This window comes from Oncorhynchus tshawytscha, linkage group LG07 (genome assembly GCF_018296145.1).
Source record: "Oncorhynchus tshawytscha isolate Ot180627B linkage group LG07, Otsh_v2.0, whole genome shotgun sequence".
NCBI lineage: Eukaryota > Metazoa > Chordata > Actinopteri > Salmoniformes > Salmonidae > Oncorhynchus > Oncorhynchus tshawytscha.
In genome coordinates, this window is record NC_056435.1 from 47,067,678 (window position 1) to 47,090,775 (window position 23,098).

General features: G+C 44.3%; 1 protein-coding gene across 1 annotated transcript in view; it reads left to right on the plus strand.

The window, feature by feature from the left end:
• LOC112254658 (sodium channel protein type 8 subunit alpha-like) overlaps positions 1-23,098 on the plus strand; it is a 118,098-nt gene that overhangs the window by 55,262 nt on the left and 39,738 nt on the right. The window contains exons 8-11 of the mRNA XM_024427403.2: positions 16,220-16,283; positions 16,477-16,618; positions 17,827-18,033; positions 18,662-18,979. Coding sequence (XP_024283171.2) covers positions 16,220-16,283; positions 16,477-16,618; positions 17,827-18,033; positions 18,662-18,979 — 731 coding nt within the window. The remainder of the gene's footprint in view (positions 1-16,219; positions 16,284-16,476; positions 16,619-17,826; positions 18,034-18,661; positions 18,980-23,098) is intronic.

Consider the following 23,098-nt stretch of genomic DNA (forward strand, 5'->3'; position numbering starts at 1 on the left):
GATATCGACTTTACCACTTCAGAATGCTTTTGTGGCACTATCAATGCCACGCAGGGCTACGGGCCAGAAGGTTGAGGGTTAGCCGACCACCACGAAGGAGACTCCCTGCCTGTCTCATTACTCTACGATCAGAGCCGACTGCAGACAATGATCAGGTAGGAGGAAATCAGATTTTCAAAAATGTTATGCAATTATATGTATAATTATATAAAACATATGCAATGAATTTTCTACCAACTGGTTTCTGTGCCAATGCACCACACGACCAATAAGCAAAGCATAACTGCATAATGATTACTGACTTCGGGCGCTTCAACATCATCGTTTTACTTTTCAACACCTCTATCAAATAAGAGTAGCCAATCTGGACAAACCTGCGAATGTCATTCAACTTTTTGATCTTTTGTAACAGATGTCTCTTTCCATTGCTCAAATGATAGTGCAGTTTGGATGCTGGTATTATATTAGAGTGGACATGTAGCCTACAGGATACTTTTGAAGTGGCCTAATCAGAATTAAACATTGTGACTGGTTGTGTTTATGCCAGACAAAAACTGTAATACATTTTAAACGTTAAATTACAAATTCTATATTGAAGCGTTATGGTTATGGGTCCGCGAGGAACAGCCGCTTGAATCATAGGAGGCGCATGTTAAATGTTCCTGAATAATTGGGCTTGCCGGGAGCATGGGGCCACAATATTATTACGATTTGGGAGAATTAAGATCCGCAAGACAGAGAATCTCTGTATCATAAGTAAAATAAAAAAAATACAGCCGGACTAGCCTGCTACTGTGCCTTTCTAGACCTTATAGTTAAATAAAACTTAAATAAACTGTCGAGAGTTGAACCACAACTGATCAAAACGGAAACAAGATTCTCTGGTCTGATCAAGACGTAGAGTCAACATTTGGGATTTTTTTGTTCAGGATTTTTTTTTGTGCCATGGGACAAAGAGAACATTGTGCAGTTTTATAGCTAATCCATACTATTTTACACATTTTGCCATGAGGCTGAGAGAAAATGTTGCTGTTTTAGAGCTCATTTTCTGCTTTTCTACACATTTAGTATTTTTACCATGGTGCTGTGAGGTACCCTAGGCAGAGAGGTCCTGCCTGTACATTTAGTATTTTTACCATGGTGCTGTGAGGTACCCTAGGCAGAGAGGTCCTGCCTGTACATTTAGTATTTTTACCATGGTGCTGTGAGGTACCCTAGGCAGAGAGGTCCTGCCTGTACATTTAGTATTTTTACCATGGTGCTGTGAGGTACCCTAGGCAGAGAGGTCCTGCCTGTACATTTAGTATTTTTACCATGGTGCTGTGAGGTACCCTAGGCAGAGAGGTCCTGCCTGTACATTTAGTATTTTTACCATGGTGCTGTGAGGTACCCTAGGCAGATTTTACCATGGTGCTGTGAGGTCCTGCCTGTACATTTAGTATTTTTACCATGGTGCTGTGAGGTACCCTAGGCAGAGAGGTCCTGCCTGTACATTTAGTATTTTTACCATGGTGCTGTGAGGTACCCTAGGCAGAGAGGTCCTGCCTGTACATTTAGTATTTTTACCATGGTGCTGTGAGGTACCCTAGGCAGAGAGGTCCTGCCTGTACATTTAGTACATTTAGTATTTTTACCATGGTGCTGTGAGGTACCCTAGGCAGAGAGGTCCTGCCTGTACATTTAGTATTTTTACCATGGTGCTGTGAGGTACCCTAGGCAGAGAGGTCCTGCCTGTACATTTAGTATTTTTACCATGGTGCTGTGAGGTACCCTAGGCAGAGAGGTCCTGCCTGTACATTTAGTATTTTTACCATGGTGCTGTGAGGTACCCTAGGCAGAGAGGTCCTGCCTGTACATTTAGTATTTTTACCATGGTGCTGTGAGGTACCCTAGGCAGAGAGGTCCTGCCTGTACATTTAGTATTTTTACCATGGTGCTGTGAGGTACCCTAGGCAGAGAGGTCCTGCCTGTACATTTAGTATTTTTACCATGGTGCTGTGAGGTACCCTAGGCAGAGAGGTCCTGCCTGTACATTTAGTATTTTTACCATGGTGCTGTGAGGTACCCTAGGCAGAGAGGTCCTGCCTGTACATTTTGTAAATATTTGTTATGTTTTTGGTTTGAATCTTTTTCTTTTTGGTCGAGAACAGCTAAATTAGTATAGATTAAGTCTGTTTGTTTCCTGCCCGTGAATTTGATGGCAAATCAGCTCTTTCAACATAACTAGCTAACAATGAACCACCAGAACCACCCCAGTACATTTCAAACTGTCCCTAAAATCACAATCAGTATAAGAAATTTAGTTTGCTATGTAGAAGATTTACATCAATATAATTAAATCTGATTTTATTTGTTGCATACACATATTTTGCAGATGTTATTGCAGGTGCAGTGAAACTCTTGTTTCTAGCTCCAACAGTGCAGTAATACCTAACAATGCACATAAATCCAACAAATTAAAAGAAAGGAATTAAGAAATATCAGATCAAGCAATGTCAGAGTCTGGAATATAAATATGTATACACTATATTACCAAAAGTATGTGGACATGTGCTTGTCGAACAACTCATTAAAAGTAATGGGCATTAATGTGGAGTTGGTCCCCCTTTGCCGCTATAACAGCCTCCACCTTTCTGGGAAGGTTGTCCACTATATGTTTGAATGTTTCTGCGGGGATTTGCTTTTATTCTGCATTAGTGAGGTCAGGCACTGATGTTTGGGTGATTAGGTCTGGCTCGCAGTCGGTGTTCCTATTCATCCCAAAGGTGTTTGATGGGGTTGAGGTCAGGGCTCTGTGCAGGCAAGTCAAGTTCTTCCACACCGATCTCAACAAACCATGTCTCTATGGACCTTTCTTTGTGCATGGGGCCATTGTCATGCTGAAATAGGAAAGGGCCTTCCCCAAAATGTTGCCACAAGGTTGGAAGCACAGAATCGTCCAGACTGTCATTGTATGTTGTAGCGTTAAGATTTACCTTCACTGGAACTAAGAAGCCTAGCCTGAACCATAAAAAACAACCCCAGACCATTATTCCTCCTCCACCAAACTTTACAGTTGGCATTATGCATTGGGGCAGGTAGCATTCTTCTGGCATCTGCCTAATCCAGATTTATCCATCGGACTGCCAGATGGTGAAGTGTGATTCATCATTCCAGAGAACGCGTTTCCACTGGTCCAGAGTCCAATGGCAGCAAGCTTGCTTTACACCACTCCAACCGACGCTTGGCATTGCATATTGTGATCTTAGGCTTGTGTGTGGCTGCTCAGCCATGAAAACCATTTCATGAAGCTCCCGACGAACAGTTATTGTGCTGACATTGCTTCCAGAGGCAGATTGGACCTCTGTAGTGAGTGTTGCAACCGAGGACAGACGATTTTTAAGCATTAGGAGCTTCAGCACTCTGCGGTCCCGTTCTGTGAGCTTGAGTTGTCTACTACTTCACGGCTGTGCCGTTGTTGCTCCTAGAGATTTCCATTTTACATTAACGGCACTTGCAGTTGACCGGGGCAGCTCTAGCAGGGCAGAAATTTGGTGAACTGACTTGTTGGAAAGGTGGCATCCCATGTTGAAATTCACTGAGCGCTTCAATAAGGCCATTTTACTGCCAATGTTTGTCTATGGAGATTGCATGGCTGTGGCCGATTTTATACACCTGTCAGCAATGGGTGTGGCTGAAATAGCTGAATCCACTAATTTGAAAAGCTGAATCCACATATTTTTGTGTATGTATATATGATGATGTGAATGGACAGTATATGAGTTGAAAAAGTGTGTACAGCAGTAGTTATGTAGGATGACCTTTGTATGCATATAGTATTTAAGTGACCAGTGTTCAATGACTATGTACAGTTCCTTCGGAAAGTTTTCAAACCCCTTGACTTATTCCACATTTTGTTGAGTTACAGCCTTATTCTAAAATTGATTTTTTTTAAATAAAAAAATCTACATGCAACACACCATAATGACAAAGCGAAAACAGGTTTAGAAATATTTAGCACATTTATTACAAATACAAAACATGACTACCTTATTTACGTAAGTATTCAGACCCTTTGCAATGACACTCAAAATGTATGGTAGAGTGGCCAGACGGAAGCCGCTCCTCAGGCACATGAGAGCCGGCTTGGAGTTTGCCAAAACCACTTAAAGACTCTCAGACCATTAGAAACAAGATTCTCTGGTCTGATGAAACCAAGATTGAACTCTTTGGCCTGAATGCCAAGCTTCACGTCTGGAGGAAACCTGACACCATCCCTACGTTGAAGTTTGGTGGTGGCAGAATGACGCTGTGGGGATGTTTTTCAGTGGCAGGGACTGGGAGACTAGTCAGGATCGAGGCAAAGATGAGCGGAGCAAAGTACAGAGAGATCCTTGATGAAAATCTGCTCCAGAGTTCTCAGAACATCAGACTTGGGCGACGGTTCACCTTCCAACAGGACAATGACCCTAAGCACGCAGCCAAGACAACGCAGGAGTTGCTTCTGGACAAGTCTCCGAATGTCCTTGAGTGGCCCAGCCAGAGCCCGGACTTAAACCTGATTGAACATCTCTTGAGAGACCTGAAAATAACTGTGCAGTAACTCACCCCATCCAACCTGACAGAGCTTGAGAGGATCTGCAAAGAGGAATGGGAGAAATCCCCAAAAACATGTGTGCCAAGCTTGTAGCGTCATACCCACGAAGACTCGAGGCTGTAATCGCTGCCAAAGGTGCTTCAACAAAGTACTGAGTAAAGAGTCTGAATACTTACACTACCGTTCAAACGTTTGGGGTCACTTCTTTAATCATCACAACAGTTTTCAGCTGTGCTAGCATAATTGCAAAAGGGTTTTCTAATGATCAATTAGCCTTTTTAAAATTATAAACTTGGATTAGCTAACACAACATGCCATTGGAACACAGGAGGGATGGTTGCTGATAATGGGCCTCTGTACGCCCATGTAGATTTTCCATAAAAACAATCAGCCGTTTTCAGCTACAGTAGTTATTCACAACATTTACAATGTCTACACTATATTTCTGATCAATCTGATTTTATTTTAATGGACAAAAAAATAGCTTTTCTTTCAAAAACAAGGACATTTCTAAGTGACGCCAAACTTTTGAACGGTAGTTCAAATTAAATTAGCAAAAATGTATAAACCTGTTGTCACGTAGAGTAGGCCAGATGGCTAAACTGGATAACCTAACCTCTATAAAAATAAAAAGATGGCGGAACCGCAAAAGTTCTTCTGTGCAAAGGTGTTTATTTACAAGTGATTCCGGAACAGAAAACAACCGTACTGCCATCAACGTCTACCTTATGGGACAGCTTAACAACAATGCTGCCCCATCCACAGCTCAATCCAAAAAATCCCCCTAGAGACTGGAGAGAGGCTCCTTTTGTAGGGCTAGCCCCTCCCCTCAGAACAATTAACCCTATTTAATTAATCAATTAACAATACAAACCTACATTTTCCATGAACTAAACATACTAAAGGATATACATTGCAACACGGTTTTAAACAATATCACAACATAACATTTACAACATTACATCATTACTGACAATGTCTTTCAATATGCCCATATGCATTAATGAGCCATTTGGGACAGGCACTATAAAGCCAACCCAATTCCCTTAGCTCGGGTCCTTTTCCAGCATACCCAGAAGCTACAGAGATGGAGAGAGAGAACAGAACAAACAAACAATGCGCTCATCCACAACATTGATAAGTATAATAATTATTGTATCTCTCAAATATGAGCATTGACAAGTGTGAAATGCATGCACCAAGACAGAAGTTAAATTGTGTGTCGACCCACATTGTTAACTTATGGTATAATGGCGCAGGGAGGAGTGATGAATATGTGTGAGCGTTAAAGAACCAAATCCTGCCCGCGGCCAGTGACGGACTTCTACGTCACATTACCTTCCTCCTCTCCTGAAGCGACCATGTTCGGGAGCCTTGATAGGTAGTCCGCAGTAACGTTCTCTTTTCCTGCCTTGTGACGGACACAGAACCTGAAGGGCTGGAGCTCCAGATACCACCTGGTCACACGAGAATTCCGGTCCTTCATGGTCTGGATCCAGGTCAGTGCTCTGTGGTCCGTGTGCAGGTCAAATTCCCTCCCAAGAAGGTAGTAACGGAGGCTATCTAGGGCCCACTTTATAGCCAGGCACTCCTTTTCGATTGTAGAATACCTGGTTTCCCTGGGCAACAGCTTCCGACTCAGGTACAGCACAGGAAGCTCTTCTCTTGGCTCCCCTTGGGCCAGTACAGCTCCAATTCCTACAGCCGAAGCGTCCACCTGCACGAGAAATCTCTTCTTAAAATCAGGGGTCTGGAGAACAGGGAATGAGCACAGTCGTTTTTTCAGTGTCATGAAGGCTTCCTCACACTCCTCAGTCCACTTCACAGGGTTGCTGGCCCCCTTCGAAGTGAGGTTGGTCAGAGGGACAGCGATGGTCGAAAACTGTGGAATGAATCTCCGGTACCACCCTGCCAGACCTAGGAAGGACTTCACCTGTGTCTTGGTTCTGGGTTGAGGGCTATTCCTGATGGACTCCACTTTCTCCACCTGAGGCCGAACTTCACCCTTACCCAGCTGGTAACCCAGGTACTTTGTCTCCTGTTTCGCCCACTCACACTTCAGGAGGTTAAGCGTGAGGCCTGCTTCATGGATCTTCCCCAGGACGCTGCTAAGATGCTGTATGTGCTCCTCCCAGGAGTGGCTGTAGATCACCACGTCATCCAAGTAAGCAGCACAGTAATCGTCACAGTCCTGGAGGACCTTGTCCATCAGCCTCTGGAAAGTCGCAGGGGCCCCATGAAGGCCAAACGGCATGACCTTGAACTGGAACAGGCCCATTGGCGTCCGGAATGCAGTGTAGGCCTTGGATTGTTCATCCAGGGGCACCTGCCAGTACCCTTTGCAGAGATCCAATGTGGTGATGTAATGAGCTCTACCTATTCTCTCCAGTAAGTCGTCAATGCGGGGCATGGGATAGGCATCAAACTGGGAGATGGCATTCACCTTACGGAAGTCCATGCAGACGCGCAAAGAGCCATCCTTCTTTGGGACAATGACAATAGGGCTGCTCCATTCACTTGAAGATGGCTCGACAACATCCATCTCTATCATGGTGTGGACCTCTTCCTTGAGGGCTACCACCAGCCTCTCAGGCACACGGTAAGGATGCTGGCGGACAGGGTTCTGGCCAGGTTTCAAACGAATGACGTGTTCCAGGACTTTGGTTCTTCCTGGTCTCTGACTGAAGAGGGCCGGATACTTGCCAAACAGCTGCTTCAGCTCATCTTGCTTGTCTTCTTCCAGGTGAGCCAGTATGACTTCTGCTCGTTCTTTCCATGCCTCTGTGACCCCATCCGACTCATCCTCTTCTACTCTGCGGACCAGAAAGGACTTTCCTTTGGAGAGTTCCTCTTTCTCCTCCCAGGCCTTGAGAAGGTTCACATGGTAGGTTTGCTTCTTCTTACCCTTGTCCGGGTGCAGCACCTCGTAGGTCACTGGGCCCATCTTCCTCCCGATTAGGTACGGTCCTTGCCATTGCGCAAGGAGCTTGCTGGTAGACGAGGGAAGGAGGAGCAGGACTTTCTGTCCTGGCTCAAACTCTGTGGCGAGCGTGCTGGTCATAGCCTCTCTTCTGGGCCTTCTGGGCTTGCTGAAGGTTTGCTCTAGCTTCCTCTCGGTACCGTTCCAACCTGTCTCGCATCTGGAGGACATACTGGACAATCCCCTGTCCTGAGGTAGCTCCTGGGGAACCTTCCCAGCACTTCTTCAGCAGGGCCAGTGGTCCTTGCACTGGCCATCCATAGAGGAGTTCGAATGGCGAGAAACCTGTCGATGCCTGAGGCACCTCCCTGTAAGCAAAAAGCAGAAAGGGTAACCACTTATCCCAGTCTTTACCAGTGTCAGCCACAAACATCCTCAGCATGTTCTTGAGCATTTGATTGAATCTCTCTACGAGCCCATCCGTTTGGGGATGGTAGGGAGTAGTCCTCAAGCCTTTAATGCCCAGCTGTCGGTGGAGTTGAACCATCAGTCGCGAGGTGAAGTTTGTCCCTTGGTCCGTCAGGATTTCATCTGGGATTCCTACACGAGAGAAGAGCTGAACAAGAGCACTGATTATCTTTGGAGTGGTTATGGAACGGAGTGGGAAGGCTTCTGGGAACCGGGTGGCATAGTCACAGATCACCAATATATACTTGTAACCTGCACTACTCTTCTCCAAGGGTCCAACAATGTCCATTGCAATTCTCTTGAATGGGGTAGAGATAACTGGCAGTGAACATAGAGGAGCCCGTTCAGACCTACGGACAGCACTGGTTTTCTGGCACGTGGGGCATGATTTGCAGTATTTTTGTACATCAGTATACATGGAGGGCCAAAAGAAACGGGAGCCTAGCCTAAGATAGGTCTTATGTTGCCCTAGATGGCCTGCCCATGGAACTGTATGTGCAAGGTTGAGAACAAGTGGTCTACAGGTAGATGGCACCACCAACTTCCTGCTATCTGCCTCTGACCCAAGGTAGAGTATGTGGTTGTCTACTGTGTAAATCCCCCCACATGAAGATTGACTGTCCCCAGCTAAGGCCTTGTCAAACAAACATTTCAAGGTTGCGTCAGACTTCTGCAGTGTAGCAAAATTTTGTGGAACATCCCATTGCACCTCTAACCCAGACACATCCGCAACAGGTACAGGGGTTCCCACATACTTCTCAAGACGCCGCTGGCGGCGTGACTTTCTGGGCCCTTTGGTTCCCCCCTCGCACAGACTATCACACAAGTCAGGCAGAGGTTGTAAACCAGCTTTGGCCTGGGCACGAGTGACGACTGAACATGCCATCTGAACATCAGACTGGCAAACTGACTGCTCATATAGCTGACCCCCCACACTTCCCAACAGATCAGAGAGTACAGGCACATCCCTCCCCAAAATCATCTCAAAAGGTAGCTTCTCCATTACCCCAACTTTGAGGAGGTATTTCTGATCCTGAATCTCAACTGTGAGCTCAGCTGTGGGCTGCTGTGACTGGTCACCATGGACACATTGGATCAGTGTCTGATGACCATAATCAATGTCATTAACAGGTACATTACCTTTTCTGATCAATGACAGGGAACTGCCGGTGTCAATCATTGCAGTAAGACTTTTACCATTCACTTTTACAGGTACCAAGCATGACCCTTCCCGACTCTGTCTATTCTGAACACCATCCCCCTCTCTGGGTACATAACAGTAACCTGAGAGCTTGGATTTACGTAGCGGACACATTGAAGCTTTGTGCCCCTGCTGCCGGCAGTAAAAACAGGTCAGACCCCTCCCATCAGAGCGAACTGCATGATCCCTTACCTCCCTCCCAGACACATAACCCCCAGAGTTACCTCCACCATCTCTGGCGTTTCTGATGTCCCTTGTGTCTCTGAGACTCCTTGGAGCGGGTGCTGCAGGTTGTGGTGGGCCCCCTTTACGTGCATTAAGATACTGCAGTGCAAGCTTGGCCGCCATAAGCCCGTCCTTGGGCTCGTGCTCTCGGACCCAGGTTCGAATGTCATGTGGTAGAACTTGTAGAAGTTGCTCGAGGATGATGACCTCCCGATTTCGTCCTGTGTCTTCTCCCCGGTCGAACCCATCGTCGGTAGAGACCCTTGAGGCGGTGGTACGTCTCTGTCGGCGACTCACCCGATGGCGTTGATGCAGCTCTGAAGCGTTGACGGTAGGTTTCCGGTGAGATGTCAAACTTCACCAGCAGCGCTTCCTTCAAGCCCTTGTAGACATTGGCCAGCCCCTCATCCATTGCTGTGTAAGCCTCTAAGGCCTTGCCCGTGAACAATGGGACAAGCCTGCAGGCCCACTCTACCTCAGGCCACTGCCACGTCTTAGCCATGCGCTCAAACCTCAGCAGGTAGTTTTCAATGTCCTCCCCTGCTGGTATGAGGGCATCTTTGGCTCCTTCCTCAGGAATGCTGGAAGATGGACGTTAACACTGCTGGACTGGTCTCCTGGTGCTGGCCTCATTACTGCTTGGGGTGCCTGCTGTGGAGTTGAAGTCCCTGCTGCATCAAGCCTTTGTCGTCCTGGTGTTGGAAGACCCAATCTTGGGCTCTCACTGACGAGTTCCGCCTGGTGGGGAGCTGTGAGGATAGATTGGCGTAGGCCACGTAACTCCTGCTTGAGGTCTTCGTCCCTCCTCTCAAGGCAGGTGAAAAGTTGCTGAAAAAGGGTTACCATGGTTGGGTGTGGTTCTGGTCCCCCAACTGCTCCTTCAGTCAGCAGCTCACCCAGTTCTGGTTGTCTTTGGCCCCGCGGTCGGGCTCCCAGTTTCTCATACTTGACCTCTTCTTCACCAGACGATTCCATGGTATTCCACCCCGGTTCAACTTCAGGTACCTTTTCTGACAGTTGATGCTGTTGCTGAGAACGCAATCCTGTACGCATTCCTTTACCTCTCTTGTTGGAATTCACTGATTTGCGGTACGCCATCCCACCACTGCCACCATATGTCACGTAGAGTAGGCCAGATGGCTAAACTGGATAACCTAACCTCTATAAAAATAAAAAGATGGCGGAACCGCAAAAGTTCTTCTGTGCAAAGGTGTTTATTTACAAGTGATTCCGGAACAGAAAACAACAGTACTGCCATCAACGTCTACCTTATGGGACAGCTTAACAACAATGCTGCCCCATCCACAGCTCAATCCAAAAAATCCCCTTAGAGACTGGAGAGAGGCTCCTTTTGTAGGGCTAGCCCCTCCCCTCAGAACAATTAACCCTAATTAATTAATCAATTAACAATACAAACCTACATTTTCCATGAACTAAACATACTAAAGGATATACATTGCAACACGGTTTTAAACAATATCACAACATAACATTTACAACATTACATCATTACTGACAATGTCTTTCAATATGCCCATATGCATTAATGAGCCATTTGGGACAGGCACTATAAAGCCAACCCAATTCCCTTAGCTCGGGTCCTTTTCCAGCATACCCAGAAGCTACAGAGATGGAGAGAGAGGAACAGAACAAACAAACAATGCGCTCATCCACAACATTGATAAGTATAATAATTATTGTATCTCTCAAATATGAGCATTGACAAGTGTGAAATGCATGCACCAAGACAGAAGTTAAATTGTGTGTCGACCCACATTGTTAACTTATGGTATAATGGCGCAGGGAGGAGTGATGAATATGTGTGTGCGTTAAAGAACCAAATGCTGCCCGCGGCCAGTGACGGACTTCTACGTCACACCTGTTTTTGATTTGTGATGATGGGCTATTGTGTGTAGATTGACCAGGATAATTATTTTATTCTTTAATCAATTTTAGAATAAGGCTGTAACCTAACAAAGTGGGAAAAGTCAAGGGGTCTGAATACCCTCCGTAGGCACTGTACATAGGGCAGCAGTTTCTAAGGTGCGTGGTAGAGTACCGGGTGGTAGCCGGCTAGTAACAGTGACTAAGATCAGGGCAGGGTACTGGGCGGAGACCGGCTAGTGGTGACTATTTGACAGTCTGGTGGTCTGGAGAGAGGAACTGTTTTTCAGTCTCTTGGTCCCAGCTTTGATGCACCTGTACTGTCTCTGACTTTTATATGGTAGTGGGGTGAACAGGCCATGGCTTGTGTGTGTGAGGTCCTTGATGATCTTCTTGTCTTTCTTGTGATACTGGGTGATGTAGATGTCCTAGAGGGTAGGCTGTGTGCCACCTGTGATGCGTTGGGCTGACCGCACCGCCCTCTGGAGAGCCCTGCAGTTGCAAACGGTGCAATTGCCTTACCAGGCGGTGATACCGCTCGACAAGATGCTCTCAATGGTGCATCTTTAGAAGTTTGTGATGGTCTTAGGGGCCAAGCCGAATTTCTTCTGCCTCCTGTTGCGTCTTCTTCTTCACACTGTCTGTGTGGATGGACCACTTTGGGTTGTCAGTGACGTGCAGGCTGAGGAACTTGAAGGTTTTCACCCTCTCCACTGCTTCCCTGTCGATGTGGATAGGGGCATGCTCCCTCTGCTGTCTCCTGAAGTCCACGATCCACTCCTTCATTTTGGTGACGTTGAGGGACAGGTTATTTTCCTGGCATCACTCCTCCAGAGCTCTCACCTCGTCCCTGTAGGCTCTCGTCATTGTTAGTATCAGGCCTACCACTGTTGTGTTACCTGCAAACTTGATGATTGAGTGGGAGACTTGCATGGCCACACAGTCATGGGTGAACAGAGTACAGGATAGGGCTGATCACGCACCCTTGTGGGGCCCCCATTTTGAGGATCAGCATAGCAGAGGTGTTGTTGCCACCTGGGGTCGGTCCGTCAGGATGTCCAGGACCTAGTTGCACAGGGCGAGGTTCAGACCCAGGGACCCAAGCTTAGTGATGAACTTGGAAGGCACTGTGATCAGCTGATAGCCCACCCTCTTTTCTCAATGTCAATCATGTCTTTAGGAGGCACTGTAACTAGCTTGATTACAATTTGTGATGATGAGTGAGTGTGTTTTTCCAGAAATAAATAGGCCTATGCTAAACAATGTACAAATAAACCGCTAGAGGCATTTGGAGCTTATGAATTTCAAGATATGAATTATGAATCAAACTTTATACATTTTCCATTTTGAGCACCTGCCCCCTGAAAGGTCTGTGCATGGCCCTGCACCCTCCGCAATTCAAGTTTTTGACACAGAGGAGGATGCCAGTAACTTTATGATGAATCTTTATCAATGTACCAGCGTCAGTAATTGATCATACTTTTGTCATGCAACTTTGATCTGGTTTGATCCAAATATCATCCAATTTGATAAACATTATTATGACTGTGCGGCACCTTTAACACTGTTTATTCAACACTGGAGAATATGCTGTGTAGGCCATCTCCATTTCACATTTACAAGTCTCCTAACTTTAGCTATGTAGCACTAGCAGAGGCTCCAAAGTATAATATGCAGCACCTACTGTATCTAAACTATATAGAAACTAATTTCACACATATAATAGTATTAGCCTAAATACAATATTAAATTGACAGTCTGATGGGTGACAATATTATTAATTGTGAAGGAAGAGATTGATGAACAGCGCAGCATTTTTAGGCTAGTTGACACAGAGGCACGAGAACAAAAGCTTCTTCCTAAAAAAAGCAACTTTTTCAAATCCTCCTACAGCCACATTAAAGACAGCACGGCTTGACAAGTCTGATTTGCAGGGAATTGATAAACCATGGCGCTATCCTGGGGTGCTGAATCTCCGCTTTTGCTCCTATAGCTTATCTGTTAATTTAGTGCAGCATCCGATATCCCACAATAAGCGGGTTATCATCAAGTAAAACAGCCACAAACTTTTCAAATTCTCCTGATAGCCAGGTGCAAAGGGGAGAGAAAAGGAACTAGCAAGCTGGCTGACATCTTTCAGTCAAAGGTAGGGTAAAAAAAAATGTAATTCGTGTAATTCTCATTGTAATAACCTCATAATATTTTACCAGTCGACCAACTAATGTAGTCTGTTAAAAAACAGACTACATAAACAAAGTAATGTGGTGACTTTGGGAGGACTCAATTAATTATATTGCAGCAAATACAACAAGAAACCGTTAGATTCCTGTGTACTGTGCATTCGGAAAGTTACAGCCTTACTAAAAAATGTATGACATTTGTTTTATCCTTAATCTACACACATTACCCCATAATGACAAAGCGAAAAAAATTTTTAGCAAATTTATTACGAAACAAAATAAAAACATAACAACATTTACATAAGTATTCAGACCCTTTGCTGTGAAACTCGAAATTGAGCAGAGGTATATCCTGTTTACATTTATCGTCCTTGAGACGTTTCTACAACTTGATTGGAGTCCATCTGTGGTAAATTCAATTGATTGGACATGATTTGAAAAGACATACACCTGTCTATATAAGGTCCCGTAGTTGTCAGTGCATGTCAGAACAAAAACCAAGCCATGAGGTCGAAGAAATTGTCTGTAGATCTCCGAGACAGGATTGTGTCGCGGCACAGATCTGGAGAAGGGTACCCAAAAATATTTGCAGAATTGAAGGTCCCCAAGGACACTGTGGCCTCCATCATTCTTAAATTGAAGAAGTTTAGTCCCACCAAGACTCTTCCTAGAGCTGGTCGCCCTGCCAAACTGAGCAATTGGGGGACAGGGCCTTGGTCAGGGAGGTGAACAAGAACCTGTTGGTCACTCTGACAGAGCTCCAGAGTTCCTCTGTGGAGATGGTTGTCCTTCTGGAAGGTTCTCCCATCTTTGCAGCACTCCACCAATCAGGCCTTTATGGTATTGGCCAGACGGAAGCCACTCCTCAGTAAAAGGCACGACAGTCCGCTTGGAGTTTGCCAAAAGGCACCTAAAGACTCTTGGATCATGATACATAAGATTCTCTGGTCTGATTCTCTGGTCTGGCCTGAATGCCAAGCGGCACGTTCGGAGGAAACCTTGCACCATCCCTACGGTGAAACAAGGTTGTGACAGCATCACGCTGTAGGGATGTTTTTCAGGTACTGGGAGACTAGTCTGGATCGAGGGAAAGATATATATAGCAAAGTACAGAGAGATCCTTGATGAAAACCTGCTCCAGAATTCTCACAACCTCAGACTGGGGTGCAGTTTCACTTTCCAACAGGACAACGACCCTAAGCACACAGCCAAGACAATGCAGGAGTGGCTTTAGGACAAGTCTCTGAATTTCCTTGAGTGGCCCAGCCGGAGCTAAGACTTGATTCCGATCAAACATCTCTGGAAAGACCTGAAAATAGCTGTAATCGTTACCAAAGGTGCTTCAACCAAATACTGAGTAAAGGGTTATGATACAATTTAATCCATTTTAGAAAAAGTCAACAACAAAAAAAGACAACCTGGAAAAAATCAAAGGGTCTGAATACTCTCCAAATGCACTATATATTTATCAATTTACATTGGTAGCCTATAAGAACAGTTTATTTGCTGGTAGGTTATTTATATGCTTTTAAATATAATTTCCATTTTGAACAGGAATACCCGGGATAACCGGGAGGGGTTTGCAATTTTCTCGGGAAGGAACATGTGTAGACTGGCTAGGTTTCCATCCAATTGGCATCAGATTTTAATGCAAATTTTAATGCATGTTCTAAAATCTGCATAAATAACAATATGCACATTTTTCCACCAGAGATAAGTTTCACGCAATATGACTTGTTGTGGATAAAAGGTAGTGCGTGATGACAAAGTGCACATCAAAATAACTTTTGCTGTTAAATTCCCAAGTACCGAATACAAAAATACAAGTTAAATGGGTTTTGATCGCATTTTCAACACTACTGATTGCTTTCTCACAAAAAAATAGTGTTTATTTAGCGAGTGTGCCCACTCTGTTTTGGCACATGCTCTTTAGCCAACAGCCCACAGACACAGTGCGGGTATAGCCTACATGATGAGATTATGGACAATATTATTTTTATTTGTTAAACGGCAGCCAAGCATCAATGACCATGTCACCAGAATAAGACTCTAGATATTTATTGGAAAGGAGCATCAAGCTCATCACCTTGCACTTTCACCACCCTGTGAGGTTCATCATTTATTTAACCTGTAGCCTAATAAGCTGCATACTTTCCTGACGAGTTGTAGTGGGAGGACCGTGATTCCAAGTCTACTTCGATTTGACTGTTATTATATCAATATTTGTGCATATAAGCATTTCCACTGACATTTCTCGCATAATTCATTTTACCAACATTAAAAGATCCTACCTTTTTCTAGAATATTTAGTTTCGTCTACATTTAGGAACATTTTTCTGTTTCCATCAGGCCTGTTGTGAAGTAGTTTTTTTATCCAATGTACTTTACTTGCATAAAAAGGTTGGTTGGAAGCCTGGTTATTTTCTGGAAAATATTCAACCCTAATGTGCAGGAAGTTAAAGTGGCAGGGCAGCATTGGGAAGAGACGGACTGAGGGTTCAGAATTCATTAGGGGTCATTACAACATGACTAGACGGAAATACATATGTTTGTTTGTAGACATGATTAGATGGAAAGACCATTTGTTTGTACATTTCTGGTTAAATAAAATAACATGCAGTAGTACAGTATATCATGAATTATGGTGAGTCCACGGCACATCGGAAACAGACACAATTCCACATAACCATAAGAGTCTGAATCAGGCTAATTGTCTGAGTAAAGATGAAAATGAAGACATATTGACATGTCCATCACTTTTTCAGCCAACTTCTACATCCTTCCCGGGCAGCTGGATGCTCTGCTGTGTGGAAACAGCTCAGACTCAGGGTGAGTCTCATGCTCTATTACTACAAACAAACTTCCAGTAAGTTGGAATAGCCACCATACAAGAGAACAACTGAGAACATAATACTAACATAACTAGGACGTTCACACAAAACATAAATTGGAAGATTTGCTTGAAAATCATGACTCCCCCTCCTCCCCTCTGTTCGTTCCTTCCTCCCTCCCTTCCTCCCAGGCGGTGCCCTGAGGGCTACACGTGTATGAAGGCCGGGAGAAACCCAAACTACGGCTACACCAGCTTTGATAGCTTCGGCTGGGCCTTCCTCACTCTCTTCCGCCTCATGACCCAAGACTTTTGGGAGAACCTCTACATGTTGGTAAGGCCGAGTTTGTCAGACAGAAAATGTATACTGGAATAACTCCTGCTTGTAATGGCGCAAGCCGTGTAATTCAATGCAGTCGGCTTGGACGAGCATTGAAACCAAACCGATGGATTGAGACAGCTCTATCTTGTTCTTTTGAGCTGGGGACTGTCAGTTCAGCAGTACTGTCCTTTAATGATTAACTCGGCTATTAAAGTTGGTATTTTTGCCCCGTCTACAACATGCAAAGAAACCACCATCAAACTTACAGTACATGACAGTGTATCAGCAAATAGCCTCTCAGCACTTACGCTCTCTGGGTTTCTTTGCCCTTTGAATTTGACCAGCAGGTTGGTGAAAAACAGGTGTCAGGCGAGTCAAAAAGTAAAATTGTGGGTCGATGACTGATTCCTGTCAATGACTGGTCTGTCTCTTGATGAAAGGCTGCATGGATGTTTATCTCAGAGTTGAATCTGATTTCAGGTCGGTCGTAATCTATGTCACACCTGCAGGCAAATTTACGTTTACAGGGGTGTATCCTCAAATAAATATGTAAAGTGCTCAAAACAAGTTAAGTTAGTTGGGAAAGACAATAAGTAGCATATTGTTTTTAAACATGTGCATGTTTTTCTCCTCTGACAAAACAAAAGCTGATTCAAAGGGGGTGTGGCAGATTTAAAAACACTTCTGTGGTAGGATATACTGTATTAGTGTCCTTGGTAAAAGGTGGCTATTGAGGAGGGGAGGACACTCTTATAATAGCCTTGTTTTCTCCTAATTTTGTATGCCTATTGATATAGACTATACATGTTCATAATGCATTGCATAGAGACAAGCTTTCATATTCATGATTGTGCGCTTTTATAGCCTACATTTCACAAGTGCAAAAAAAGTGCACACTCACACCCCTGGTATAGACGTGCCAACACCCTCACGGCTCCCATGTCTGGAGCCATTCCCAGAGAAACCCATTGGTTGATGTTAAAGCGCTGCTAACAGTGCCACAGATAGAAACTCCATGCATTGACAGACATGCACACAGAAGTACCTCAACTATGGAGAAGCATGGGAGAATACAACTCCAATAGAAAAAGCTAAATACTGCCACTCTGAACAGTGAATGAATCAAGATGATCATGTTTATTCATTGTGACCATTGTAACAGTATATGTTGTTTCTCCTTGTTTTCCGTCTTTCTCATGCCTCCTCTCCCTCCCTTCCAGACTCTGCGAGCGGCAGGGAAAACCTACATGATCTTCTTTGTGCTGGTGATTTTCGTTGGATCCTTCTACCTGGTCAATCTGATCCTGGCTGTGGTGGCCATGGCCTATGAGGAGCAGAATCAGGCGACGATAGAGGAGGCTGAGCAGAAAGAGGCCGAGTTCAAAGCCATGCTGGAGCAGATCAAGAACCAGCAGGAGGATGCACAGGTCAGTCCCTCCCCGGTTAGCCTGGGTGGTGAGGCGTCTGTCTGTCTGTCTGTCTAATTGCTGTGTCTGTCTGTATACGTCTCACTCCCTTCACCTCTCCCTTCTCTTACCTGCTCTGTCTTGCCACCCTTCAGGATGCCCAGGTTAGTCACAGACTGGGTGTGGGTGCTGTCTATCAGTCTGCCTGTCTGTCTTTTGAAATTCTTATCGATTTCATCATTTTGTTTAATACACAAGCCACAAAATTGTAGCTTGTGTTAGTAACTTCAGTTAATGCTACTCGGCTGTACCAAAATCAGGTGTTTCTCATCCTAAAAGGGTGTTTTCCATGTGATAACGTATTAGTGAGCCTGTTTTTAGGACTTTAATATCCATGACTTAGCAAAACCTGTTTTCTCATGGCTTTGTCTTGTTCCTCTGCAGAAGACATGCTATAGCCTACTGAGTAACTCATGCTTCATGCTAAGATATTGTTTAGCAAATATTCAAATCATCAAAAAGTGATTTGAATCAGAGTAAACAAATCCAATCAGAATCGATAAGAATAATTGGGGTCAGCCCTAGTCCATCTGTCTGACTCCCTTCACTTCTCCCCTCTCTTACCTGTCCCCCACCTCTTCACCCTCAGGCTGCTGCCATGGCGACCTCGGCGGGCACGGTTTCGGTGGGCGATGCGGTAGAGGGGGGAGACGCAACGGAGGGCGGTGGACAATTATCACGCAGCTCCTCCGAGGCGTCCAAGCTCAGCTCCAAGAGTGCGAAGGAACGACGCAACCGCAAGAAGAAGTCACGTCAGAAAGAGGAGGAGAAGAAGGAGAAGGGAGAGAAGGGCGAGAAGGTCGACCACGAGAAGCATGTTAAGTCAGAGTCAGACGACGGCAGCAAAAGGAGCATCTTCCGTTTCCCGGGCAGCCGGCTTGGACGCAAAACGTCCATCATGAACCAGGTAAAATCTAGCACGAGACAATAAAAGATAAACAATTACTTCACATTTTACTGTGTTACAAAGTGAGATTCATATGGATTTAATATTTCTTTTTTTGTCAACGATCTACACAAAATACACCATAATGTCAAAAGGGATGAAAAACTTTAAAAAAGAAGAAGAAAAATATAAAAAATAAATCACTTGTATATCTTGAGTCAATGTAAGAAACAAATTGGGTAGCGATTACACCTAAGTGATTTGCACACCTGGATTCTGCGATATTTGCGCATTCCACTTTCGAAAATTCTTTAAGTTAGTCATTGATCATTGCTAGACAGCCATTTTCAAGTCTTGCCATGCTTAAGCAGATTTAAGTCAAAACTGTAACTAGGCGACACAGGAGAATTCACTGTCTTCTTGGTAAGTAAATCCAGTATAGATGTGGCTTTCTGTTTTAGGTTATTGTCCTGTTAAAAGGTGAAGTTGTCTCCCAGTGTCTGGTGGAAAGTAGACTGAACCAGGTTTTCCTCTAGGATTTTGCCTGTACTTATCGCCATTGTGTTTCTATTTATCACGAAAAACACCCCAGTCATTGCGAATGTCAAGCATACCCACAACATGGAGTGTCAGAGGTTCCTTTCCGTATCGGCCAATGTTGTGATGGCATCGCTGGGGTCTGAGGTGGTTTCTGCTTCACCAGGGTCTACGGTGGGCTCTGCTATTCCTGTCATTTATGGGGGGCTAGTTAGAGGAGCCCCTAGTGGGGCTAGGGTTGGACTGAGGGCTCCGGCTCGAAATGGACAACAGCCATCAACCATTATTATGGGAAGCTCATGGTTAGATTGGTGGAAGTCCGAAATACCTGTACACTTCGTTTTCCTGGAGCTAGGGTATTGGAGTTATCAGAAGTCATGCCCACCATCAAGAAACAGATTCCTGCTCTGAAAAAAGTTGTTGCATATTGGGTCTAATGATATTATGCGTGTGAAATCTGCAATGCTAAGAGAAAATTTCATACAGCTCAGAGAATGCTCCGAAATTAGCAGAACATATAATTGTCTCTGGCCCAATTCCATCTCCTCGCCGTTGTGGGACTGACGTCTTTGGTCTCCTCCCCAGTGGTTAATGCGTCTGACCGAGGACTTGGGCATGTCCTTCGTTGACGATTTTGACTCCTTCTGGAATAGGCCTGGCCACTTTGTGGAAGACAGTATTGACCTTGGTGAAAATGGCTCCCGGCTGTGGTCATCAAACATTGGAAAGGTTCGTGGTCAACTAAATTGATGTGAGGACAATATTAGCATTACATGTAAGTCCGTTTTTACCATCTCCTCTTTAGTCACTGTGAGAGTTCCACATGTTGTATCTGAAAGTGGTGACCTGCCTAATGGTGCTAACTGGAGAAATATAATTGCTATTCCTACTTTATTTAATTTTCCTAAAAGGTGTAATTCAATTTTTGAGTCTCCCGTTCTTCTGAAATCTCAGAGTAATCTGACTTGTATTGGAGCTCTGTGTGATTTGAAATGCAGAAAAGGTTTGACATTTTTACATCTTAACATTCGTAGTTTATTACCTAAAATGGATAATGTCAAGATCTGGATCTCTCAGGCAGACCCTGATATTTTTATTGTATCTGAAACCTGGTTGACTGATACTCTGAGGTTGCTATGGATGGTTACAATGTGTTTAGGGCTGATAGGAAAGGCAAAGGTGGTGGTGTTGCTATTTCCACAAATAATCTTATTTCTGTGTCTCTGTTAAAGGCTACCTCCAGTCCTAAACAATGTGGAATTGTTGGCTTGTAATCTTCAATTGGTTTCAAACTAAAAAATAACCGTTATAGGAATCTATTGTCCATCCTCCGCCAAGATGTACTAAACAAACTTACTGATTTAATTGCCATTTTTACTACCCCAGAGGTGTTGATCGCTGGAGATTTTAATCTTGCATGGGGCACGCATGGTTGCTGACTGTTAACATTTTTTTTGTACTAATCTAAATATCACCCAGCTGATTACAAAGTCTATTCGTCCTAACTTAAAGGACCCTATCAAATCGACTTTGATTGACCTCATATTTACAAATACTGGGAGTGGGATATTACCCAAGAAGCATACCCAAGAAGGTTCAAGGCTGTAATCGCTGCCAAAGGTGCTTCAACAAAGTACTGCGTAAAGGGTCTGAATACTTATGTAAATGTGATATTTCAGTTTTTTATTTTTAAAACATTTGCAAAAAATTCTAAAAACCTGTTTTTGTTTTGTCATAACGCAACAAAATGTGGAAAAAGTAAAGGGATCTGAATACTTTCCGAGTGCACTGTACATCACAGAAGACTGAACTATAACAAATCCCGGACAAGCACACCTGATTCCACTTGTCAAATAATCATAAAAAAACACGAGAAATAAGAAAAATATGAAATACACAATTAAGTAAGTAAGCATACTATATGCTGGAAATATTTGAAAAAGTCAGTTTCAATATCATATTTACATGTGCAGGGATACTGGAGTGATGGAGGTAGATATTTATAGGGGTAAGGTGACTATGCTACATGATATAAGATAAACAGTGTAGCAGCAGCTTGCATGTGGGTGTGCGAGTTTGTAGGGTCAGTATAAATGTATGTACATATTATGTGTGAGTGAAGAAATGATGGAGTGAGTGTTTGTGTGTGTGTGTTGGAGTGAGAGTGTGTGGGAGTGTGTAGGGCCCTGTGAGTGTGTAGGGCCCTGTGTGTGTGTTGGAGTGAGAGTGTGTGGGAGTGTGTAGGGCCCTGTGAGTGTGTAGGGCCCTGTGTGTGTGTTGGAGTGAGAGTGTGTGGGCCCTGTGAGTGTGTAGGGCCCTGTGAGTGTGTAGGGCCCTGTGAGTGTGTAGGGCCCTGTGAGTGTGTTGGAGTGAGAGTGTGTAGGGCCCTGTGAGTGTGTAGGGCCCTGTGAGTGTGTAGGGCCCTGTGAGTGTTCATAGAGACAGTGCAAATACTGAAATAAAGGTCAATAAAGATACAAGGTCAACTCGGTCCGTGTAGCTATTTTGTTTGCTATTTATCATATTGCTTAGGGATACAAGCTATTCAAGACTTGATGCACTGGTACCTCTTGCCGTGGGCAGCAAGACTATTTGTCTATGGCTTGGATGGTTGGGGTCTTTGACGATTTTCTGGCCGTTCTTTTCACACCGCCTGATATAGAGGTTCTGGATGGCAGGGAGCTCAGCCCCAGTGATGTACTGGGCTGTCCGCACAACCGTCTGTAACACCATGCGATCGAGGGCGGTGCTATTGCCATACCAAGCAGTGATGCAACCAGTCAATATGCTCTCAATGGTACAGCTGTAGAACCTTTTGAGGATTTGAGGGCCCATGCCAAACTTTTTCAACCTCCTGGGGGGAAGAGGCACCGTCGCGCCTTCTTCACAAATGTGCGTGTGGAACATTTTAGTGATTTAGTGTCCGTGGCAACAACTGAAAATGTGTGCTGCTGGCGGTACTCAAGGACTGAAGTTGGGACGCCTGTATCTACGTAGTGACTGGGTGTATTAATACACCATCTAAAGCCTAATAAATAACTTTACCATGCTCAAAGGGATATTCAGTGTTATTTTTACACACATGCCAATAAGTGCCCTTTGCAAGGCATTTGAAAAGCTCCCTGGTCTTTGTGGTTGAATCTGTACTTGAAATGCACTACTCGAGTGAGGGACCTTTGAGATAATTGTATGTGTAGGGTTAAAGCATATTAAAATCTGTATGGGTGTCTTTCGGAGGTGTTGGGTTAAAAGTGGGAGTAAAATTTTGGCTGGACCTTGTGTGCAATTGACTAATAAAGTGATTATTGCACACAGACTGATTTACTATGTAATATGTTAAGCATATTTTGACTCCTGAACTTATTTAGGCTAACCATAACAATACTTCAAATGAAATGAAATTGTATTTGTCACATGCGCAGAATACAACAAATTGTAGACCTTACTGTGAAATGCTTACTTACGAGCCCTTAATCAACAATGCAGTTCAAGAAATAGAGTTAATACAATATTTACTAAATCATCTAAAGTGAGAAAAAAATAGAATCAAAAAGTAACGCAAGATAATTACATAACAATAACGAGGTTATATACAGGGGGGGT